At 39.3% G+C, this 23,246-nt stretch overlaps 1 protein-coding gene across 1 annotated transcript in view; it reads right to left on the bottom strand.

Moving 5' to 3' along the window:
• Nucleotides 1-3,058: 3,058 nt before the first annotated feature.
• Nucleotides 3,059-23,246, bottom strand: part of MED13 (mediator complex subunit 13) — a 52,768-nt gene continuing 32,580 nt past the window's right edge. Inside the window, exons 10-30 of the mRNA XM_010022675.1 lie at nt 20,092-20,308; nt 19,072-19,156; nt 18,648-18,769; nt 17,372-17,462; nt 16,962-17,176; nt 16,315-16,511; nt 14,180-15,096; nt 12,606-12,773; nt 11,289-11,512; nt 10,530-10,719; nt 9,607-10,072; nt 8,806-9,025; nt 8,040-8,231; nt 7,668-7,891; nt 7,110-7,252; nt 6,728-6,886; nt 6,447-6,632; nt 6,100-6,248; nt 5,675-5,848; nt 4,418-4,518; nt 3,059-3,738 (exon numbers count right to left, since the gene is read on the bottom strand). Coding sequence (XP_010020977.1) covers nt 3,606-3,738; nt 4,418-4,518; nt 5,675-5,848; nt 6,100-6,248; nt 6,447-6,632; nt 6,728-6,886; nt 7,110-7,252; nt 7,668-7,891; nt 8,040-8,231; nt 8,806-9,025; nt 9,607-10,072; nt 10,530-10,719; nt 11,289-11,512; nt 12,606-12,773; nt 14,180-15,096; nt 16,315-16,511; nt 16,962-17,176; nt 17,372-17,462; nt 18,648-18,769; nt 19,072-19,156; nt 20,092-20,308 — 4,573 coding nt within the window. The 3' untranslated portion in view covers nt 3,059-3,605. The remainder of the gene's footprint in view (nt 3,739-4,417; nt 4,519-5,674; nt 5,849-6,099; nt 6,249-6,446; nt 6,633-6,727; nt 6,887-7,109; nt 7,253-7,667; nt 7,892-8,039; nt 8,232-8,805; nt 9,026-9,606; nt 10,073-10,529; nt 10,720-11,288; nt 11,513-12,605; nt 12,774-14,179; nt 15,097-16,314; nt 16,512-16,961; nt 17,177-17,371; nt 17,463-18,647; nt 18,770-19,071; nt 19,157-20,091; nt 20,309-23,246) is intronic.

Here is a 23,246-nt window from a genome sequence, read left to right as displayed (position 1 = left end):
GAGGCCCCGGCTGCGGCATCGACCCCAGCACTGCGCCCGGGCCTCGCGTCCAGTTCGCTCGGGAAAACCTAAAGCTTGATGGGTAACGTCGTGAAACAGTGACCCTGAGGATTGTGCTAGGTCCCAACTCCGGTTCTGCGGTGAAAGGAGCTTCACTGAAAATAAGAAGTACACCCACAAACCAAAGTAAAAACCACCCGCTAAGTAGGAAGCAGAGTCCTGGGTCCTTCTCTAAAGACAAACCAGACCCTTCCCACGTGGAGGTTGGTGAGACAGTAATGTTGTTCAATGTCACCTCACTCATGCATTCTCCAAAGAAAGCCAGATCAAAACATCGTGTATGCAGCATTACTGTCCCAACAGACCGATGTGCTGTGCCATACTGTTGTGCAGCAAATTATATGGTGCAATAGCATTTAAAAAACAAACGTTTTACTTCTGAAAGCTTTAAAATAATGCAACGTAATATTTTGATATTACAGCATTAAATAGTGCTTGATTAAAAGACATCTGCAGGTCTTCATAGCGACACATGAAGTTAAAATTACCATCAGAGGTAAACAGAGAAATACAATAATCTGCGCCATAACTGACAGCTAAGTAAGAACATAGCTGAGGATTTAAGTAAAAATTCATTTATATTTAATTATTTCAGGAAATGTTAGATCTAAATGTTACAGCTACTTTAAAAACAACTTTGGGTTGTTTGCAAGTACAATTGGTGGCCTACTGGCCTAGCAACAGGGTTTTTAGAAATCCAAATAGTGAATCAAAGGTGACAAAATGACTTAAATACAGTAATATCTAGGTTAAAATACGTATTTTTAATCGGAATGGAAGGATCTCAGATTCTTCTTTCACTGGATACTTCAGAGGAGGTAAAACCTCCACCAGCCACTTAGCAGAGTGCTGCCAGGAGCAATGTTTTCTTGCAAGCCCATTTTGAAAAGCTTTTTTCAAATATTTAAGCTTGTACTTGCTAAACAACCCAAGTTACCCAGTTTGTGACAATTTTATTTATAAACCAGCTGTTATGTGCACTTAAAATAGTTAAATGCAAGTAACTAACAAAAAAAAACCAAAACAGAAAAGGATGCCCAACGTAGTAGTTGGCTCCATGGTGGTGGCAGGTTTGATACTGATATGTACCCTGCTGGCTGTGACTCTCACTCCAGAAAGGGCCCTCACAGTTGTTCCTAGTTAAACTTTTTTAACCTAGTGGTTACAATATAGTAATTTAACTGGATTGGCAGGGCAGTGGGGAACCGGCAGCTGTCACAGTTGGAGAGTTTCACAGGGAAGGCTGTGATCCAGGTAACAGGATACAGTTACACCAGTGTTCAGGCAGCTGATTCACTTACCTTTATGACTACAAGTCAGATTTACCTCAAAGCAAGCCACACCAAAACCTGTCCCTTGGAACATGGCTAAACTGAGCCAGGGCTAAAAATGACCACCTAGCAACAAAGCTTAAAAAAAGACATATGCATTGAAAATTCCAGTTTTAGGAGCACTTTTCCACTTCAAAAATCTCAAGACAAATGCAAAAAAACCCTTCTGAAAGACAATAATGTGCTGCTTCATCTGCAGTGTGTTGCCATTACCAAGATAAAGGAACAGACAGACCCAGTTTTTAACTCTATCAAAATATGCTAACTTCCTATTGCAGTCATGTTATTTTGAAGGAATGACTGAAAATTTTCATCACCAATTGTACAACCTCTTTATACAAAACCCCAAAAAGTCGCTAATATTGTATGTACATGATTCAATGAGACTGTTCATATGAAACGTTATCTCGGGCAGGTATTTTGCATTTACGAAACATGATTTTCATTAAAACACTACGTTTTGTAAATGTGATTCCTTTCTTGTAGAGGATTAACAGCAGGTGCACAAATGGCTCTTGGAACTTACTCCTTTAACAGTTTAAACCAGCGAGACAGTATTAAGACCCAGGACGTGGGTTATCGCAGCAGGCCCACGTGAGTGCTGCAGGAGTTCAGTTTTTAATCTGGCAGTCAAATGAGGAACCCAGAAAAAACAAATGTAGTTGCTCTTCAGCACCCGTAGGGGCTATTTTAGAGCAGCATCGGACATTTGGTATGTGCAAGGAGAAAGGAAGAAAACTGCTGAGAAAAAAACAAACCAGTGACTGTAGATAGAGGGAGACGTTTAGGAAAGCCTTGGGATCTGTCAGTCCCTTCCTTAGGGAGGGTGAAGCCTCCTTGGCACGTGCCCCAGCCAGAGCCTGAAAAGGGGATATGGGGAAGGCCATTCACTGATACTTGGGACCTTCACCACAGTGCCAAAAATACATGAAAAAGGAAAATGTTCAGGGTTTCGTGCTGTTCTTTTTACTAGTGGAATAAAATCTGAATACCAGAATTCACTGAGAATCTATATACACCACATTTTAGTTAAACACACACCAATCTTAAAGTCAAGATTGACTATTCTTGCATTTGTGAAATGGCTAGAGCTGGGCTAAATTTCAGCCTTACAGGACACTTTGGATAAGATCAGTTTTCTGTGTGTTTCGCCTCAGATTCAGGTTTTATCACAAACGTGGAAGGAAACACCACAGTCACCACAGTGCCAAGAATATCTTGGTAACAAGAATGCACAATAGATATTCTTGTGATATTCAAACTTGTATACTGGAAACGGATCTGAGAATCTAGCCACAGCCCTGAACCATAACACAAACTTCAATTGAAGAGTTTATTCATTTTATTCTCACTACAAGTTAAACCACCTACAATATCACTTATATATTGCCATTGTTACTCTGTAAAGGTGTGATATAAAATGCTGTAAGACCCGGTACCTTTTCAATTTATATAAACACAGTGAACTTCATTACTGTACATGTACTCTGCAACTACAGCTTAGCTGTAAATCCCCCACACACAATGGTATGGACATTAACCCCTCTATCCCCATTAAACTGTACATCAAGACAATACAAATTTACTGTCCCCACCCACCCCTTACAAAAAAATAATACTCTAAAAGCAACCTACTGCAACTTTTAATTAAGACGATTACATATATTTTAGACCAATTGCTTTAAAGCAAGAAGGCAGTATAAACCTTCTAGGAAAATTTTTATAAAAGAGGTTAAGAAATATAAGACAATTTATACATTTAAAAACTTACAATAAATAAGAGATGCAGGCATTTTTGAATACTAGGTACTATAATCCAATACAAGAACATCTTGATGTTCTGAAGCCATAGGTTGAAACTTAATTGTTCCTCATGTTTCTTCTCATTTCCATGCTTTTAATATTCATTAACCATGACTGGGTACTATGGCTCATTACTCTTCACAAATACTGTGGCTGGGGAAAAATGGTTAATTTTGCTACTAAAAATGTTATAATACACTTTCGGATCATCATTCTAAAGTGTCCCCCATAGTCAATGACTCAAAGACAGCAGGGTGATAGCTGCCCCTCTCACAAGTCACACCAATATTTGCTCCAAGTAACAAGATTCATACCCCATCACAAACAACTTGCACTGAGAAGATTTATAACTTAGTCCTGCAGTGAAATATCCCTTTTCCTCATTTTTGTCTTGCAAACGTCAGATGAAGATCACAGCATATTCATGATAAAGTTATACAACTGATTCAGCACCACAAAATGAACTGGGAGACATGACCGTCTGTCCTGGGTCGCAGGATCACAGGTTAGCCAGGAGAGTGCATTGTACTGTTCCAGAACAAACCTGAAAAGCAAACAAGCTTCCATTAAGCCAACAGATTTTCTTACCCGTATGTTACAGTCCTAATATACTATAATCTGGTTTCTTTGGCATTAAAAACATAAAATAGGTTAATCAACGTTCTGAAATAACATGCCTTCAGAATTACTACAAGCAGCTTAAAGCTAAACTTTTTCAGTGGAAAACTTTAATTTTAATTGTCTGTGCTTAGTTAACATCAAGAGGTTCACGTATTAAAAAACTCATGAAGAAAAAAAAATGTCATTTTCTCAAGAGGTTCCCTGTGTTTACACGAGTCTAGACTCTTGTACTTCAGCATTTCAGTGTTTCCACAGGAGTGCCCTGCTCAACGATAACTGTCTTCCACTAATTTACACGCTGTCTTGCGTGTTACACCTCAAACTCTCTTCTGGTTTGAGGAATTCATTGTCTTTCAAATATCTTCAGTTGTAATCAACACTGATTAGTTCAAGAAGGGCTTAGAGATGTTTGTTTTTAATTGTGCTGTTCTGTGATAAAGTCATCTTTTAATCACTGCAAGCACAGCAATTTATGTTGTCTCTGTGATGTATTACGGATAGCAGCAGCACAAAGAAAAAAAACTAACAGCAAGAAAAACAAACAAGCAGCTTCACTGCAGCAGCAATGCACAATGTTTTTGCAAGTGATCAATCATAAATACCTGAGCACATCAGAAGTTTGATTAGAATCAAGTGGATGGGAGTGTTTACTGTGCAGTAGCTCGTCTGATTGCACTGAAGGCACGTGGAGGTGCAAAGAGGCCTGAGAAAGAAAGGAAGATGCCAGCAGTTACTGCCTCATTCAACTACAGCGTATTTTCTTCCCTCTGTGTTATTGACCCATACCTTGCAGTCACCTTCTATTCTGTGACACACAAGCCAAAACAAATCCTATGCTTAGGCCATCAACAAGTTCAGGAATTATCAGATATAAAGGAAATGCATGCAGATCTCTCCTGAAAGCACAATACTAGTAGTATAATACATTTTAGGAAAAAAAATTTTAATCACTTTGTTACATTAAGTGATCATTACAAAAAAAAGCAACTGAAATGGCCCAAGAAATACAGTAACATATGGACTTGGAAGTTCAGTTGCTTTCCGTAAGACAGGTCTATTTATATTCCATATACAGAGCTGCTTACGGTAAATAATAAATCCTCTATTCAAAAATATATCTTATACCAAAGCCACAGCTGATCTTAGGCCAAGGCTAATCCAGACACAAATAAGGCTGCAGAAGATGTATCTGTACTGTTAGAAAATAAAGCATGGTATTAGAGATCCTAATTTAAGTCAAAAGTGAATTATGCTAATACAGAAATTTTCTCTGTGTATTATGGTATAGCCTTTAAGTGTGCCAAGTATGTTTTGACTGTGCCATAAAAAGAATCAGACAATATCCAGACAGATGATACAATGGCTATCGCTTGGCAGCAGCCAACATGGAAACCTGGCTTCTGTGTTTTCTGCACTGTATAAATAGAGTTTTATTTTTTTACCCAGTGTGAAGGAGATATTACATGACACTTGTGTCTTCTCTCTCTACTGGTCCCCACAGGAGTGGGACATTAACCAGAGATCTGTCTAGAAGCTCTACCTATTCTTAAAAATATGGTAACACAAAGCAAGAAAAAGAAAGGAGCCCAGACTACTGTGAAGAAACCATTGGAAGAGCAGAACCCTCCGGAACATCTGCTACTTCCATTAATGCTTTTTCTTCACTTAAAAAGAGGTGAACATAAAAAGCCAAAGCTCAAAAATTTAACACCCAACCTCTCCTGAAGCTAAAGCAGACATATTCCAAGAGACATGCTCCAACTTCGTTTTGAACATAATAGTGTTTTTAATTCAGATCCCTGCACACTGCACAACTTTCTATGACAGGCTACCCAGGAAGATGGCTTAAGTTACAGTACCTTAAGAAACAAGGGACACTGATTTTGTGCTTGAGGGCACGCTGACCAGAACCAGTCAGGCAACGGACCTGCTTTGGCAGTTGACACAAAATAGCCAAGGGCCAATGGCTGTTGCAGTATATTTGTTACTTCATCATGAGATTCTGTTGAAAGCAATCGATCTGTACCTTGACCCTGTAAAACAACAGGCAATGGTTTAATATTAGGACAGCACAAACTTTATAGGAATTATCTGTAGCTTTCAAAACACAAAGCAGTTTGAAATACCCAAGCAGTACATGAATCTTGAAAAGACAATCCAATATGAAATTGATTCAAACATTTTGTAGGAACCTTTCATTCCACAAAAAGAAATCAGCAGATGGAAAAAAACAAAACAAAACACCCCCCCACACACACACCCCTGGTTTTACTCTAATAGTTACCTTGCCCATATCACCTCCATGGGGGTAGTGGGACCCTGGAGAATGTACAGGGGATCCAGTAGGGGATGCAGGAAGAATATTTATAATATCAGGATCAAGATCATCTCCAGTGTCTAACAAGTCAAAGATTCCCATTCCATCTGCTCCATCTTGAAAAAAGAACAAGACCAGGGAATTTCAGTGAATTTCTATACACTGTATAGGAAATGACAATGCATTCTAAAATCAAGTGATTTTCCATATCAGTCTTGTGGTTCATTAGAATAAAAGTCTTATTATAGGGGTACTGACAAGGGGGTTTTTATTTGGGTTTGGTTTTAAAGGAAGAATAAATCCAACCTACTAACCATTGTTTGTGTTAAAGGCCAGATCCAAGTTTTCAGTGGTGTAAGTTGACGATGCTACTTGCACAGATGCAGATGTGGGAAACACAAGTATATGAGTGCATGATGTGTCCTGTGGGGTGTTCAGCTGAGATGTCTGCATGTTTAAAGTGGTGCTACGTCCAAATACGGAGCCAGTCGATACAGAATCTTTGGAAGAGAAATCAAGTATTTCCTTAGTTTTGCTAACCCCCAAATGATTAGTTCTCTTGCCAAAAAAGAGGAAGAGAGAGTTTGTCAAATACCTGGCATAATAATGAAGGACCCCTGTGGTTCCATTGCCACCAAACAAGCACTGAGAATGCTGGGGGAGTCCGCAGCAGAGATACCACACATTCTGCACATGTCTTTTAGTCTCTTGCTAAGGGACTGAAGGTTTCGGCGACTCAGCAAGCAACTCCAGTCTGAGGGAAAAAATGATACAGTTTGTCTAGAAGAATAGTGCTTGCTGCACAATACATATTTTACATATAATAATGCATGGTGTAAACTTCAAGTCTTAATACAGAATACAGAAAGGAACTCAAGTTATTTAGGATTTCTTCCAGAAACAGGACAGACACTTCATATTATTGAAAACTTAAAGCTTCAAATCAAGTTTTAGACTCTAAAAAATGCCAGTGTTACCTTTTAATTCCCCATGTCCTATTCTTCCTAAGCGGCCTATTACAACTCTCCATGGCAAAGAGCTCATCTGCACAAGTCCCAGGCACCATTCCCAGAGTTTCTGAAGACCAAGTCTGCGGGCAGAACCCTTTTTCCTGCGAGCTCTAGAATTAAGAAAGAGGAGAAAACAAAGCTAGAACCCATCTGCAATAAGTTTCTATTGCCACGTTTGAAACTTATTTGTATTAACCTGAACAATCCCAGAACCTAGCAATACTGTAGTACATCAATTGCAACTTCTGCTTGGGGGGGGGGGGGGGGGGGATGTGTGTGTGAATATGAACGCACATACAAAACCACTCAAGAATCACATGAAATTAAATAACATTCTTCCAGAAATTTAAATTTAACTCAAACCAATATGCATGTAACATGGAAACGACCCATTTACTTTAGCTAGTTTTGCAACACAGTGAGTCTACAGAAGTCAGTTATTCTTACAGCATCATAAACGGCATCATTCAGGGGAATGAATGAAGATACACATGCTAAAAATTTATTTAATAGTTTTGTTCTTACCTGTTTGGTACATCAATATTAATTATGCAAGTTTCTAACTGTTCTCCATAGAGATCTGTACAAGATGCAAGAAGCCATCGTTGATCGTGAGACAAACAGTAGCCTACAAAAAGCACGTTATACTTCTGGCCAGCTTCTCCAAAAGTTTCTCCTAGTTCTGTTTGCTTGTCCTTTACTGGAGCCAGTATAAAAGGAGGGGTGTACAGTCGAATACACTCAGGTCTCTATAAAAATGACAGAACAGACAATGAAGTTTCGAGAAGCAATTATTCCTAAGAACTCTAGTTAGTTAACATGAAAGACCTAGTGATTTAATAAACAGGGACATTTCTCTGATCTGCATATTTACACAACCATGTTAACAATACTCACATCAGGGCTCTTAAGAGCCGTTTCCATGGCTAAACCTGGGCCAAAGCCAGTTAATGTTTTCACATTGGTGGAAGTTGGAAGAGGTCTCCGACACTGAGTAAAAGCTGAAAATGCCAGAGATTTTAAATGCTGAGTGTAAATCTGCCGCTCCTCATGTTTCACAGGTTGGAGAAGGTACTGACACGGGACAATCTAGAACAGATTACAGAGGGGAAAAAAAGTAATTGCTGTTTCATCATTAGATTAAAATGACTTTTGAGCTAGTATTTGGGTACGCAGCTTTTAGAAGTTTACTTGGCAATCAAATTTCTCTGGATCTTGGCTATCTCCTGCCACTTCCTCCAAAGCTATGTGGGACTTCAAGCAATTATTCTCCTTTCTTCAGAGAAAAACTAGTTCTGCAGCTGCTGACAACACTACAGTTGGATCAGGAAGGAGCACTAACACCCAGCAGGGTCAGGCCAGCAGCACAGATTCCAGTGATGTGACCAGCAGCTTTCCTGCACCTCACTCATTATTGGAGTGTGCCACTACACTTCTTCTGAGATAAGACTGATTAGTTTGGAGTCTACTACAGGATTTGGCTTTGGTTACTAACACCCAAACTGCTCTAAAAAACTATAATCCTCATAATTTAACAGCAGTAGAACTGTAAGTAATGTTTACAAATTAAATGAAACTTTCACCTCAAGGGTGTTATAGCCTCCAAAACACAGCCAAAGCCAAAGATATCTTATTCAGCATGTTTTTATAAACGTTGGCTCACCTGCACAGAAATTATGTTCTTGATGTTAGGAGGAAGAACCTGAACCATCTCTAAAAAGCAGCGCAGAAGTCCAAGTGTCCATAAACTAGATGAGCTGCTGTTCTCATCCTTTTTTTCATATGTAAAAGGATCAATAATGTAAACTACAATTGCAGGTGGATAGGTGATAGCATGTGAATCTCCATCTGTAGGGACTCCAACTTTATCACGATCCATAGTGCTGGAAATGAAATTTTGAAACCAGTTACAAAAAGCCAAGTTTTATAATGATTTACTTTAAAACTAAGATCAAATTGTCAACTATTAATCTGAAAGACCTTTGAATCAACTGTGGTGTAAGAAACAGTCTTTTTATTTAACTCTCATATCCAAACTTATCAGCAACTCAGCATTGCTTTTCTTTAGCCTTCTTTATTACAGAAGCTCAACAGCACATAGCCCTATTGCTTTAACTGGTGAACAAGAGCATTTACCAGGTTGGTCTCTCAGTACAAGCTGTCTTTATTACTATAACTTTGATAACAGAAAATAGAACTTAAAGATGCTACCAGTGAGTAGTTTGGTGAATTTTGAAGTTTATTTTTGTACCACAGCAGACACTGAGATACTATTAGAAGAGCAGCTAAGACTAGAACCAAAACGTTCAGCTCCACTACAAATGAACCCTCTCTCCAGCCCTGTGGCTAGAAAAGAAATACAGGATTTTTACTGAAGGGACAAGAGCAGCATTAGCAGGTTCATGTTAGTTGAGCTGAGGGGTTCTCTTTTAGCCAAAGAAGGTTCGACTCTGCAGTTCATTACCTTTCAGAAACTTCTGGGTGGGGCTGTGCAGGCGCTGAAGTAGCATCTCCAGACATCCCAGCTGTTTGCAGTGTTGGCTGTTGCTGCTGTCCTCCTGTTTGCCCATTTTGGACTGTTGCAGCCTGAGTGGGCAGGGAGGCAGAAGTGGTATTGTTCATACTGCTAAAAGGTGGAAATGAAGAAGGCTTGCTTGTTGGGATCCCACTGCCTAGGTTGGCAGAAGAGGACGATGGGGCAGTGGTAGTCAATGTCGAATTAGCTGTAGTAGCTGCAGAAGACATGGCACTGTTTGATGTCACTGTAATAGTACTACTGGTGGGAGCTGCAGGAGCAGATGATGGAGTGTTAGGATTTCCAGTGTTAGCTGTCACTGGGGGCAGAGCAGAGGCTGGCTGGCTGGAGGGAGGGACCAGATTTATTTGGGAAAGTAAAGAATTGTCCAAAGGCTGAGAGGCAAGATAAGGACCTAAAACCAGAAAAGAACATAAATTTTATATTGCAGCTGTTTTTAAGCATACTTCATCTATGTAAGCCTGTAACTTTAACAAAACTGAGAGCAAACCTTCAGCATATATTTTACCTCTCTAATTAAAATACCTATATTAAATTTTCAAATTCCAGTAGTCTTGTAAGACTCTTTCAGAAGTACCCAGAAATCTATTTTTTAAAACATTTTCTTTTTCAGTGCACAAAGACAATCCAAGTCCCTGTCAGGCAGCAAAACTGCCATTCCCTGAAGATACCAATAGATGGTAAGAAGCCATTTTAGCATGTATCTGAGTATGTCAGGGGTTTGAATGGGCTTTTTTCCCCCCCAAGCTTAAAACCAGAAACCACAACAAACAATAAGACAATATTCCCTCTACTGGAATGGATTAAGTGGTAATTGTATGAAATAAGAAACACCAATAAAAATTTCATACCCAGCTCGTATCTGCAAACTTGAGCATATAGTTTGAGTTTGGAAAACGCTTCATTGTTGGCATTAGCAGTCTGTGAGAACCACTCTGTGACCAGCTTCTCAGAAAGCTTCTTTGAAGCAGTAGGTCCAACTCGCATGATCCCATCAGGCAGTAACTTACAGATAGGTCTGTGCTGACCAAGCCTGCATGACTGCAGAGAAGGAAAAAGAAGAGGCAAGATAAGGAACTTGTAAGCCTTAAAAATGTTAAATATGACACAAAGGATCATAGGTCTCCAAAGACAGAGAACTCATAGTTTAGCTACGATATTCCAAAGTAACATTTTAACCCTAGAATACTCTACCAATCTGAAATATTGTATAGTGATTTTATAATTTATTTTCAGGTTTTCCCAAATGCAAGAAAACCAGTCCATATATCATCTACTCTAATTTTAATCACAATCTAAGCGTTACATGCGTTTAATTAATTAATTATAGCCAAAACAATTGAAGTGGTAATACAGAGGTTTACCACTGAGTGGCGTTTATCAGAGAAAGACTCAAAACGGCTACTACTAAAAGGAACAGTGAGCAGCACTAACAACCCTTTATTTTCCAAGTGCCCATTCCTAAAATCCTTTCTAGCAGCTTTCCGAGATAGCATTCCATGCAAGTGTTTATATTATCTGAGACAAGCCTGGTAAGTAGTTATGAGTATGTATTAGCCACAGTCTTTCAAAAAAATCCATCTCACTGCTAACTGCCATAAATAATGTACCTCATATATTGCAGTCAGATCCCTAAAGAAGCTTTTTGCTCCATTCAGAAGAGCCTCATTCTCAGGGCACACCACAACATAAGCAACATCTCTTTGAGATCCATAAGGTTCCAGCATCAGCCTCTCCCAATACGGCAATGCAAATGGAGACAGCACCAGAAAATCATAATCGTATCCCAACAAAAATGTTGGGATTGGCAGTGGTTCCGGGGACTCATCAGTTCCTGGAAAAGCAAGAAACATTTTCCAATATATTAAGCAGAAAGCTTAAAATTAACACCCTGCTTCTAGGAAACACGAACAGAAAAAACATGAGCATTCCCAGCATCTAGCAGGAAGTAGTGCTGGTTATAAATGGAACAGTTCTCGTTTTAACAGATACAAATTGAAACCTGCATGTATGATCCAACCCTCTGCAAAAAAGCATCAGCTAATTGTTTTCATTTGAAATCTCTTGGGGCTTCAAGAAGAAGTTCCACAGTTGTTTACCATTTCTACCAGTATACAGACAATCAGGAACAGATCTTTCTGTCCAAGAGAAGAGCCCAAGTAATTGGTGATCAAAAAACGAGAGGGAAGAAATGTACACAGTCAAAGCAGATACGTAAAGGACCACAGAAGGGAAACAAACCAGAACTGAAGAACATGCATTTACAGTACATGTAAACGCATAATTGCTGTGTTCTAAATATAGCTACAAAAGATCTGCTGGTTAAAGGTCACTCTTCTACACAGTGGTAAATCAATCTCATATGCTAATGAAGTCAGTTTAACACTCAAATGCACAGTATTTGTTTTTGTATCTGTAAACGTGCATGACATGTTGGCCACTCCCAGGATTTATCAGAGACAACACACTGGGTAACCTCAGATCTCAACATAGTTCTGGAACTACTAAGCAATAAAGCATGCTTTTTCAAGCATTTCAAAGCTAGTATTTTTAACTATGCTATTTTTAGAGTAATTAAAATTGAGACCTGTTTTTGAGTAAAAAACCCCAGAGCAATTACTCTGTTTTTAACATTAAATCCATCTTTGCAATCTCAGCCCCTCACTTGGAGAAGTGTCAGGTGTACATAAACAGTGCAATTGAAGCTGTTAGTTTTAAATACACATCTTGAATTCGTTTACTGTTTTAAAGAATATAAATGTTTTTCTAAAGAGAATTCCCCCCTCTCTAATAGCTCTTGTTGGTTTAGAGAAAGGTCACAAATGCCATTTAGAATTCCAACAGGCTGCACAGCACCCAGACCCCGAGGTTCGGTGGCCAGAACAAGCAGAGGTGAACAGACAGGACTCTACTGGGCAGCGCTTTACCGTAAGAGCCTCTGCCAGCCATCTTGTGGAACTGCTGCCACGTGAGGGGCCCCTGCACACCCCAGGACCGGACCGTCCGCTTCTTCTGAATTGCATCCTGAAGAACGGGCTGGAGCGAGAGGAGCATGCGGAGGATGTCCTGGGAACACTGCATGCTCACATCCACAACTGCAAGGACAGAAGAGTCGTCAAGGCCTACTGCAACAACAGGATACAATAAAGCTCTCCACAAACAACTCAGAATCCTAAATCACCTTGATTCTAAACTGAATCACTCTCTTCCAAAACGTACACACAGGCCACCCAAAGGCCATGGTATAAAAAGCTAAGCCCATAGACTTAGAATTCTTCTTCTTCCCCTCTCAGCCACTTATCAAAAACAGATTATTTTTATTATTATTTTTTCCACGTAGAGTTTTTCCCCTGAAAGCTTTACCAGCTTGATTTAAACTGCGGGGAAAAAAAACCCTAAAATTAAAAATAATAATAAAACAAACCCCAAGCATAAGACCAAGTTGTATAACCCTTAAACTACAGGACCTCCTCTCCAAATAAAGGAGGGTTAGGCAGACTGCCACCAAGTGATCACTTCACAGAAGTCAAGGGAAGCATCAAACAGTTACAGCCTATTTCATCAGCTTGCCACCACTATGGCATTTAATGCACGCAGTGTTTAACAATAAAAAGCTGACACAAAATTTGGTATGGCTATAATTTCATAGCCTTCTGTTTAAAAGTATCTTTACATATTTTCATCCTAAGTACTAAGGTCACAGTAACACTGAGTCTTGTGGGTACCTGAAAACATCTATAGCCTGGGGTTTTAAATTTAACCTCCACCGATACACAGAAACCTAGCTGTGTTTTACTGTTAGTCCTCCTCATCCTCATTAACAACTAGGAACTGCAGCTAACTGCTACCGAAGTTTCATATTTCACTGTTGACCCTGCCAGAATTGCTACTTGAAAGGGCTATTATTGAGAGAAGTACACAAATACACTCAGTAAAGAGTATTCCATGACACATCGTACCATTAGTTAGACCCTAGAAGGAAAAATTCAAGGATCTCTGGCAGATCCAACGTACAGTGAAGGCTACACAAATGCTTTATTTGCCACACATGCCATTAAATTATTGTTCTACCCACCCTCAAGAAGGAGAAAGCCAACTGTATCATAGATCTTGTTTAATTCTGCCACAGTAGCCTTGACAGTACAGTCACCATTTGAACCGCCTACGCTTCCTATGTACACTCATTCCACAGAGCGTCTGTGGATGCAGTCACCAAAAGCTTCTCTAAAAGAATAAGCCTCATGAAGTGTTGTGGACAGTTACCGTGGTCTTACATTACACTTAGAAATTTACAACTGACAGCAGCCAAGGCCTGCACTCTGCTTGGTGCAGTGTACAGCACAGAACATAAAAGAAATGGTTGTTCTCAACACTGTTAAAATAGAGGTTTATGCAAGCACACAGGTGGAAAAAACAGCCTTAAGCAAAAACACAAAAACCAAACCCTTAAGAAAACATTCATAGGTGGATTAGTAGAAAACAGGCTGGTTTCAATATTTACCGTTTCTTTTTGACCAGTGGTGCAAGCAAGTAGTTTTCACAAGTGCTTCATCAACTTTCCCTCCTGACATATTGTCCATGAACTGCCGTCCATGTTCCAAGGCTAAGTAGCAGTCATTGCAACAATCCCTTTCTTCTACACGTACCAGGTTGCTAACTGCACCAACTTTGGGAATGGAATCTTGATCTGCTGCTCCAAACGGTGAGAACAAGTTGGTGCACTGATCCTGCAGCAGCAGTATTAAGTCATCAGGCAGCTTCTCAGGCTCTTTCAGTCCTCCACTGCCATGTTCAATAGAAGTAGCTCTGAGAGCTTCAAAGCGTTTTTCTGCTTCTTTGCCGCACTCTGTATTACGTCCTAGAATATCCAATTCATCTTCAAGAAACAGTCCAGAACTGTTGCCAAATTTTCTATTCATAACAGCACTGAAACCACAGGTACATCTATACTGGGCCTCTTGTGTTGGATCAGGAATGTAAACTCCAACATCAGCACCTTTGATGTTCATATTGCAAACACATATGCAGCAGCTGTCAAAGTTACAGTCTTTGAAGAGATTCATTACAGACTCTGAGAGGATGAGATTCACATAAAGACTGTGTGCCTCTGGAATGGAAGGCACAGTTGCAGGTTCAACAGAATTAAGCGGTCTACATGTTGATGGTGTGGAAGCTGGTGAGTATAAATCAGAGTTCTCATATTTGACTGAACCCTGTGCACTTGCAGGTCCACCAGCCCCACGAGGGGTTCGAGGAGTCCTTGGTGTTCTAGGAGTTGGGAAACGAGGGGTGGAAGGAGAAGGGAGAATTCCAGCTCCACTGTTACTGGGAGGTGCGCTACTTGGTGGCATCCCAAATGGAGTATGAGTTTGTGGTGTGTATGCAGGGCCATACTCTTGATCCATAGTGCTTCCATCACTAAGAGCAGCCAGAAGAAGGAGGAAATACTTTAAGTATAAAACATACTGGTTTTGAAGTTTAAGTCTCAAATTACTAAGGAAGGACCTTCCTAATTAATATTTGCTTTTTTAAACTAGCTTTTCATAATCCACAGCAAGATTTTCACTCCCTAAGGAACTCCAAGAACATTTGTTCCAAATGACTTTGCAGGACTCCCACTGACAGCACTGTTTAAGAATCTTTCCCCACCTCCTTTCGTCTTTTCCTTTGCACAAAGCTTCCAGGGAACAAATGTGGCCAGAATAAATTATAAATTCTATGGTTGTACAGAGTCTAAAGGACACCTTTCTTGTTCATGTTTTATTTACACGTCATGTTGACACACACTAAGAAAACATACTGGGTCTATCACAGCAACAGATTCAGCTGGATTCATGAGGAAAGTATCACCTGGAAATGTTTAACATTTGCTCTCCTAAGCAGCTGAGTATCTCCAAAGACCCACAAGGCTAATGAGACCTGGAAACATACTGGTTATGAATGACCCTAACCAAAGGAATGTCACTATTAATGCCAAGGTTTAATATTCATGTGATTTTATCAACACATGCATAGCCTCCTTGTTGCCTAATCCGTTTATACCAGCTAGTAATGCAGAAGAGGAATAAATATTTTCTTCAAGAACTGCAAGCTAGACCATCACTCCCGAATGCAGATTACAGAAATGCCTACTGCAATACTCCTGTTACCAGGCAATGTCACACTGGGCAGAGCTTCCAATCAAAGGAAATGTTTCCCAGTGCAGCCAAGTACTGCTATTTAAGAAAATAATTTAAGAAACAGAAGCACCACCTACTAAGCCCTCACAGTACCTACAACACCACCGCAAAAAACAAAGTCCCAAGTTTACATTTATCTTGATTGTTACCATCTTCATTACTTATTAAAACTGGACTTGCACCATTAAGCTTCCCCAAGAAACCTTTAAATGAGACAACAAAATAAAATGTATGCACAGTTAAGAAGCTATTTGAGAAGACAGTTTCCTACAGTGAGGTTTAACCATAAGGATTTTTGTGAAGCCTCTCGTCAGTTGTAGAAACACAGCTTGTCTTTAGGGACATTCCTCATTACAGAGGTACCAAAAAAATAAATAAGTAAAATTTAGGGGTTCTTCCTATGGTGTGGACAACTGACCACTTCCCAAAGCTTAAACATCTGTGGCACAGGTCATACCCATCTTTGATGAATGGCATGGCAGGTCCTGGAGGAAGTAAATCCAACTTTCCCACAGCCCAGCTCTGGCGATAAATGCATTCTTCTGGCAGTTTGATGGGAGGAAGACACTGGCTGGGAAGCGTCTTCAGTGGTGCAAACATGGAACATCCCACTAAAGCTTGACAATTCTCGGGTTTATAAACATAAGAATAATCCTAAAAGTGAGACATGGTAGAACATCAGCATGGAAATCAGATCACTCTGACAATCAAAACACTTCTCAAAAAAATACGACTAAATTCAAGCAGTGTTTCTTTAATATTAAATCCTGATACAGCTTCAAAAGAGAAAGTCAGATGTATACGCACGTCACTCACACCCATGGCTCTCCAAAAAGCAATATGCCAACACAAAACAAACAAGGAACTGCAATTACTCTGATGAATTCCTTCAGCTTACTAATGGATAATTGTGTATTACTCTTTCTCGATGTTTAAGTTGTAAAATACTATATACTTCTTAATAGAAGTGCATCATCTACCCCAGTATAATGCAAAACACAAGTTACAAATTGTACTTAATTTTCCAGAGTTCACATTCAGGATACGTAATAAGCAGAACAACAACTATTAGAAACATTTATCAGGACTATCAGCTCTACCTACCTTTATTTCAGCAGGTTTGGGGCTGCAAAACCCCTCATCTACTTCAATTCTGAACTGAGCTCCCACACTCGAGCTACTCCCTTCAAGTACTGTTCCTCCAAGTGTAGTGTCCATACTGCCATATTCCTTATTATTCATGTTCATTGGAGAAAATCCCATAATATGTTGTTCCAGTGAAGGTGGAGTTGGATACATTTTATGGAGATCTGCAGTGCCTAATTTCAGATTAGAAGTAGGCTTTAGAGCATAAAAACATTTGGAAGTGTTTCCTATGTCTCAAAATTTCAGTAGGAGAAATGAAGCACATGTTCCCAAATTCCCACAACTTATCAGTAGTCAAATGTTTATAGAGCTAGTATTCCATTTGGGGAGGGGGGGGAAAAACACCACCAAAACCAAATAAAGCTTACTTATGCATGACAGTGGGTCTAGATTTCCTGCTTTTGCCTCTTTGCAGTTGGATTTGTCATCAGTGCCATTCACTGTTCTTTTAGATCCGGGCTAAGAGAGAAAAGTAGTATTGTAATAAAATCACTGCAGACATGAACACATGCTTGTATTTCCTGCTAACAGGAAACTTCATGTGTAGTGGACATACAAAGCTGAGGCTTTGTATAATACTCAAAAAAATTAAAATAAATCAGAAGCCCAGTGCTAGTAGCTGGGGTTACATCTGTCCTCCCTTAATACTTGTAACTCAGAGAATGCTCTCCTATCAAATCACGATGCTAATAAAATGAAAGACCAGTTATAAAATAACTCTCAGCCTGTTAGCAGACAAATTAAAAAAAGCTGAATAGGGCTGCCCACAATCTATCAGGAAAAACATACACGCTCCCAAAGCCATGCTAACATTACTGATGTTACCACATGAACAGGAATAGAAACACAGAGAAACACAAATCCTGGAACAAGAAGTACAGGGAAGAAAAGCTGTTGAAATTCAAAGAACAAGAGATACATTTTACAATGTTTAGACAGTACTAACAGCTATAGAAAATAAAAAGTCTTCATGTTTAAGAGAAAATCCACTTGCTTTATATAATGATGACCTTTGATGGCTATTAAGATCCTTCAGCCCTTACTCAGCTACAGCTCCCATTAAAGTTGATGAGCATTTTGTCTGGGTAAGGGGATTTAGGATTAAGCATGGAGCAAAGTACAGTTTGGAAAAGACAACTGATTACAAACAGTATTGAAATAGAAACTAGAAAGATAATGGATTCAGAGCCATCAGAGACTGCAAGAGAAACTGTTCCAAGATAATTGCTGCAAAGAAGCAACTTACTTGGCAAAATGTCCACATGTTTAAATGCCTCTTTCAGAAGTTTTGGGGGTTTTTTGGTATTACTTTTATCGACTAGTGAAACAGAACCTAGATCATAGGAAAAGAGCACTAGTACCACTGTTGAATCTGTAAAATTATACCTAGAGGTATATTCAAGAAGTATATGCTGTCTGGATAGTAAGGATGTAAGATCAAAAGCTCGTTTGTATCAAAAAGATGATTGTATAAGTCAACTAGAACAGTACATCTGCTAAAGAGGAGCTACAGCACTTGCTTATGCGCATGTTTTGCTATCTCCTACAAATGCCAAAAAAAAAACCAACCCAAACCCTAAGAGACATATTTGTTCCTCGCAGCTTTTTGTCTAGCAGCTGACCTTGCTTTTGAACATCACTTACTGTTAGTTCATCTTCATCAGAATTGAAGAGATTGTCAAGGTCAGTATAAGAGACCACCAAATCTGTTTCATGGAATAGGCTAGTTGATGCAGTGCGAGCATGAGCAGCAATACGTTGGGCATCTACAAAGCAAAACAAACCTTAGAAAAATACTGGCAATATATATTCATTTTAAAAAATAAAGACATCTTAAGAACTATTTCCACAGTGGGCATGGCACATTTGGATTTTATAGACAACATTTATTTGCAAGGTGCAACCAAAAAACGTGTTCCAGACAGATTTCTAATTCTGAAGGGACAGGGAAATACAAACCATAAAGTAAAATCTTAGCTGTCTATTAGAATCTACTGAATATTCAAGAGATCATTAACATAGCACAATTAAAAGAGAAAACAAAAAGAAAAAAAAAAAATCTCTTTACCTTGCTTGACAGAAGGACTAAATAGAGACATAGCATCCTCTCCTTCATGGGCTAAAACTGTAACACCAGATGTCCCATCCTCAGCCTATTAAAAGGCAAACAAACAAAAAAAGTCCAAGAGTTTACTTAAATTAATTGGCAAGGTGGGAGGCATTTATGTCCCTGTGGGAATTCTTGTATATATCAGATGTATCAGGTTCTCATTAGCCTTCTAGCTCAGCAAGGTATAGTCTGGGGGTCTGGTTAGGGATCTACTCAGAGAGAAGAAAAGTCAGAACACAGATGACATGCCAGCCACACACAGGTGATGAGCATGGATAAGAATGTAAATCTTAGATTTTGTGTTGGGGATAAACTTAAAAAGCAAGCTGTGACTTCTTCCTACACCACCTTATTGAAAAACACTTCCTATTAAATGCTGCACATTAGCTATACTACTTACTAAATTAAACTCAGTATCAGGAGTGCATACACCCACAACTACTCCCAAATAAGCAAATGTAATGTACAGGCTCCCAATGCAGGTATATTTTCTCCTTTCTTGGAGGGGGTACTTTTGCTTTCGGTTGGTACCAGCTAAAGTGAAGGCTGAGGGTGGGGAGGAGGGGAAGGAAAAATTTAAATTCACTGTCCAGGCAACTTGCCAGAGTTCACCTCGCCTACCCCCAAACCCTTCCACACGTGGACAAAGTACTTGCCTCATTCCTCCTCTCTTCCCCAAGCACCTGCCATCACCCATTTCTACAGAAAGGCTAGAGAGACAGATTGATTTTTGTTTTGCTCCAGCAGTGTTCTCCCAGCATAAGCCATAAACCCTAATGCAATAACACCACCAGTGTGCCAAAAACATTTTAGGTGTAGCTAGAGGCATGCTGCATCATTTCATTGATCATTTCTGCTAGAATACAATTTTCTTTAATGTACTTCTAAATACACAGAGAAGGATTTAAATTATATTTGGTGACTAAAGCAATTTGTTTTAATCTCATCACTGATTTGTATCCTCACTCCTTTACTCACCTTGTGTTTCTTCCCAGCTTCCCTCTCAATGTTCTGCCTATCTTTTTTACTATCAGGGAATAAGAATTCCACATCACCATCAACAAAGGCATAAGGATCAATTTCAGGTTCCTGGTCAGCTTCCGTTGCTACTGCTGCTAGGTACTGGTTTTTACTCTGATACTTTTGCACCAGTTCATCTGAAACCTTTAGAGGTTTCCTACATTGCACCATTAATCTGCATAGAAGAAAAACAAAAATCACAAAATATTATTTGTCATTTATTATGCGGAAATACTTCTGCTAACACACAGCTTTTATAAGAACAACTTCATCTTCTGCTCCCACTTTCTTCTATGCCACCCCAGTCTCGGAAAACTTTTTGGGAAAAAGATTAAATCATTAGTCATTTAATATAACCTCCTCACACACGTCAGATACAGCAGTGATTCATTCTGCCCATCTCTCCTCAAGCACTGTCAATTCAGATAAAAGATTAGTAATTTAGCCCAGGTCATAGCTGTCATTTATTATAAAGCACAAATACATTAAACTTTCTACATCCAGTAAAAGGAACTCACCAGGTTAAAAACATTACTCATTGTCATGCCCCATCCATGTCCAAACAAATGATCAGAAAGAAGTGATTAAACCTGAATTCTCCAATTTTAAGAATTTGATTTTACATATCCCAGTATACAAAAGGCACCATGTAAGGAACGTATTCCTCCAAACAAGACAAGTATTTCAGGAGTATCAGACTAATACAGGGATACAATTTCTTTTTGCTCCAAGACCCCCTTCCTCCCAAGCAGCAACGGAATAACCAGCAAGAAGCATTTACAGAAGTCTCATGCATGAAATAAAAAAGGGGTGTTTCAAGGATAGAGATAACAGAGGGATACCCCAAGTCCAAACAGAAGTTCCAACATGTCTATTCTTTCCCTTCTCAAGCCTCTATTCAAAAGGGAACGGATATAAGAAACTGTGTCTCACAACTAGCAGGGCTTGGTTTTGACAGCCTATATGCAGACAGTAATCTGGAGTTTAGAGTAAGGTAGGCTTACATATCTCATCTGAGAGATCAAAAATAACGAAAAGTCAGAGTTCAGCCTTGAAATTCTGCATGCAAATAGGCAGTGATCCCTCAGAGCCCTCCTCGCTGTCAACTGTACATCCCTGTCAACTACAGGTATGAGAAAAGACACAGAAACTTTACTTTGCCAGAAGACTTCTTAGAAACAATCTTTTCCAAAGAAACACCTCAGAGCCAACATCATTATCAAATCCATCCATGCTGGTCATCCACTCTCAATAAAATCTTGGTTTAGGCATGACCACCACAGCATGACTGCCCCAGACAACAGTGCAAGATGGGTGGCTTTGTGTCAAGCACAGGTGGCACTTATGTGAGAAGTAGCACTTGATGGAATTGAAAAGAAAAAAAAAAAAAGATGGGAATGACTTTCTATGAATAAGGAATTAAACACCAGGAAAATATACAGCAAAAGCAAGTAGCCCTTTCCAGTACTTTTGACCACAGAGGAAAAGAAACTAATAGTCAGATGAGGTGGAAGGGGGAGAAATACATTCGATAAGTTGTTAAATCAAACTAGAAGCCATACAAGGATGGACCGTGTCTTGGAAGTAGAGCATATCCTTCTCTTTCTGGTTAGAGGAAATGAATTTGAGGAAGAAAAGAAAAGCACTAAAAATCCTATAAATGCACATCTTGAAAGAGTCAAGACATGCACCAGAGCTAATGTAAACTCTTAAACAGTGAACACAAGAGATATGGCTAAGAAAATGTGTATGAGAACAGACCAAAAGCTACAGCATATTTACTTCTTCTCATAGCTTTCCTACCCAGCAAAGTCAAGGTGACTGCCATCAGTGGTTTTCCACTGCCAGCAATGAAACAAAAATCAACATAAAATTTCAGTCTTGGGAGTAGCTACTTCAACTCTTGTATAAATTGAGTACACTGACTCCGAAAATATAGCCTCAGTAATTTGATGCTGATCACATTAAGAGTCTCATTCTACCTGAACAGGAAAAAAAAAAGATAATTGGACCAAAGTAATCAACAGCAAGTGAGTTGAGAGACGAAATTCTGGGGGCATTTGAGATGATTTTTTAACCGTTGATCACATCCCCAAGCCCAAGTTTGTCACCTCTGCACCCAGGTCCCAGTCCCATTAAGTTTAGACTGCTATGGACAACCCTGTCATGACTGCTATGTCAGCAACTGGGGCCTCCCATTACCATCCCTTTCCTACAGCACATCCTCTCAAGGAAGCACCGTAAAAGGTGGACGACAGGAAGAATTTCTTACACAGTGTAACAGCAAAGAAGTCACAACCCAGAAGGCCAAGTGGTTTTCTTTCAGGTTTTTTGTTCTTATGTTCAGGGATTTTTTATTTGGTGGTGGGTCTGGGGTATTTTTGGTAGTGGTGGTGGCCTTTTAAGGGGAGTTTGGTTTTGCTTTCACTGGTTTAAAAGAAATCCATATTGATTCATTCTGCAGTAAAAAAGAGCTCAAACCTAAATTTTTAACACTAAAACCACCAGTGTTATTCCCCCCCCCACCCCATTTCCTCAAAGCTCAATAATTTAATAAAACTTAGGCAGTATGAGAAAAGTGACTAATTCAGCAGAGTAGAACATTTCAAAACCTGGTGCTAGATAACACAGGCTTTCAAACATAAATTGTATGTATTCAACAACCCTTTTTTTAAAAATAGTTATAGACTACACATACATTATTTCAAGATAATATTAGCTTATGTTAAGAAAATGTTAAACAAAAAAAATCAATATTCTCAAATACATTTCCTGTAGCTTGAAGGCTGAGGTTCTAACAAGGATCTAGTATGAATATCTCAATATTTCTTCAAGTTAGACAAGCTTTGTTTAATGAATGAAGGTTTCTCATACAAGCCAAGGTCCACAAGCAGTAACAGGAGATATACTGGTCACTTGTTTCCTTTGAATGATAACATCAAATCTTTAAGCTTTTTGAACACCCTGGAGAGAATGTACCATGTGTGAGAACACCAGTTGATGTTACTGATTCCAAAGAGAAATTTCTGATACTAGAAAGTAGGCACAGCCTACATTAAAGTTAACATCTACCAGGAAACCAGGTTAGCTCCCTTGTTCCCGTCAACTGTTTA

This window comes from Nestor notabilis, unplaced genomic scaffold, assembly GCF_000696875.1.
Source record: "Nestor notabilis isolate BGI_N333 unplaced genomic scaffold, ASM69687v1 scaffold8649, whole genome shotgun sequence".
NCBI classification, from domain to species: domain Eukaryota; kingdom Metazoa; phylum Chordata; class Aves; order Psittaciformes; family Psittacidae; genus Nestor; species Nestor notabilis.
Note: the sequence above shows the minus strand (reverse complement) of the source record. Positions and strands in the feature narration are given on the sequence as shown.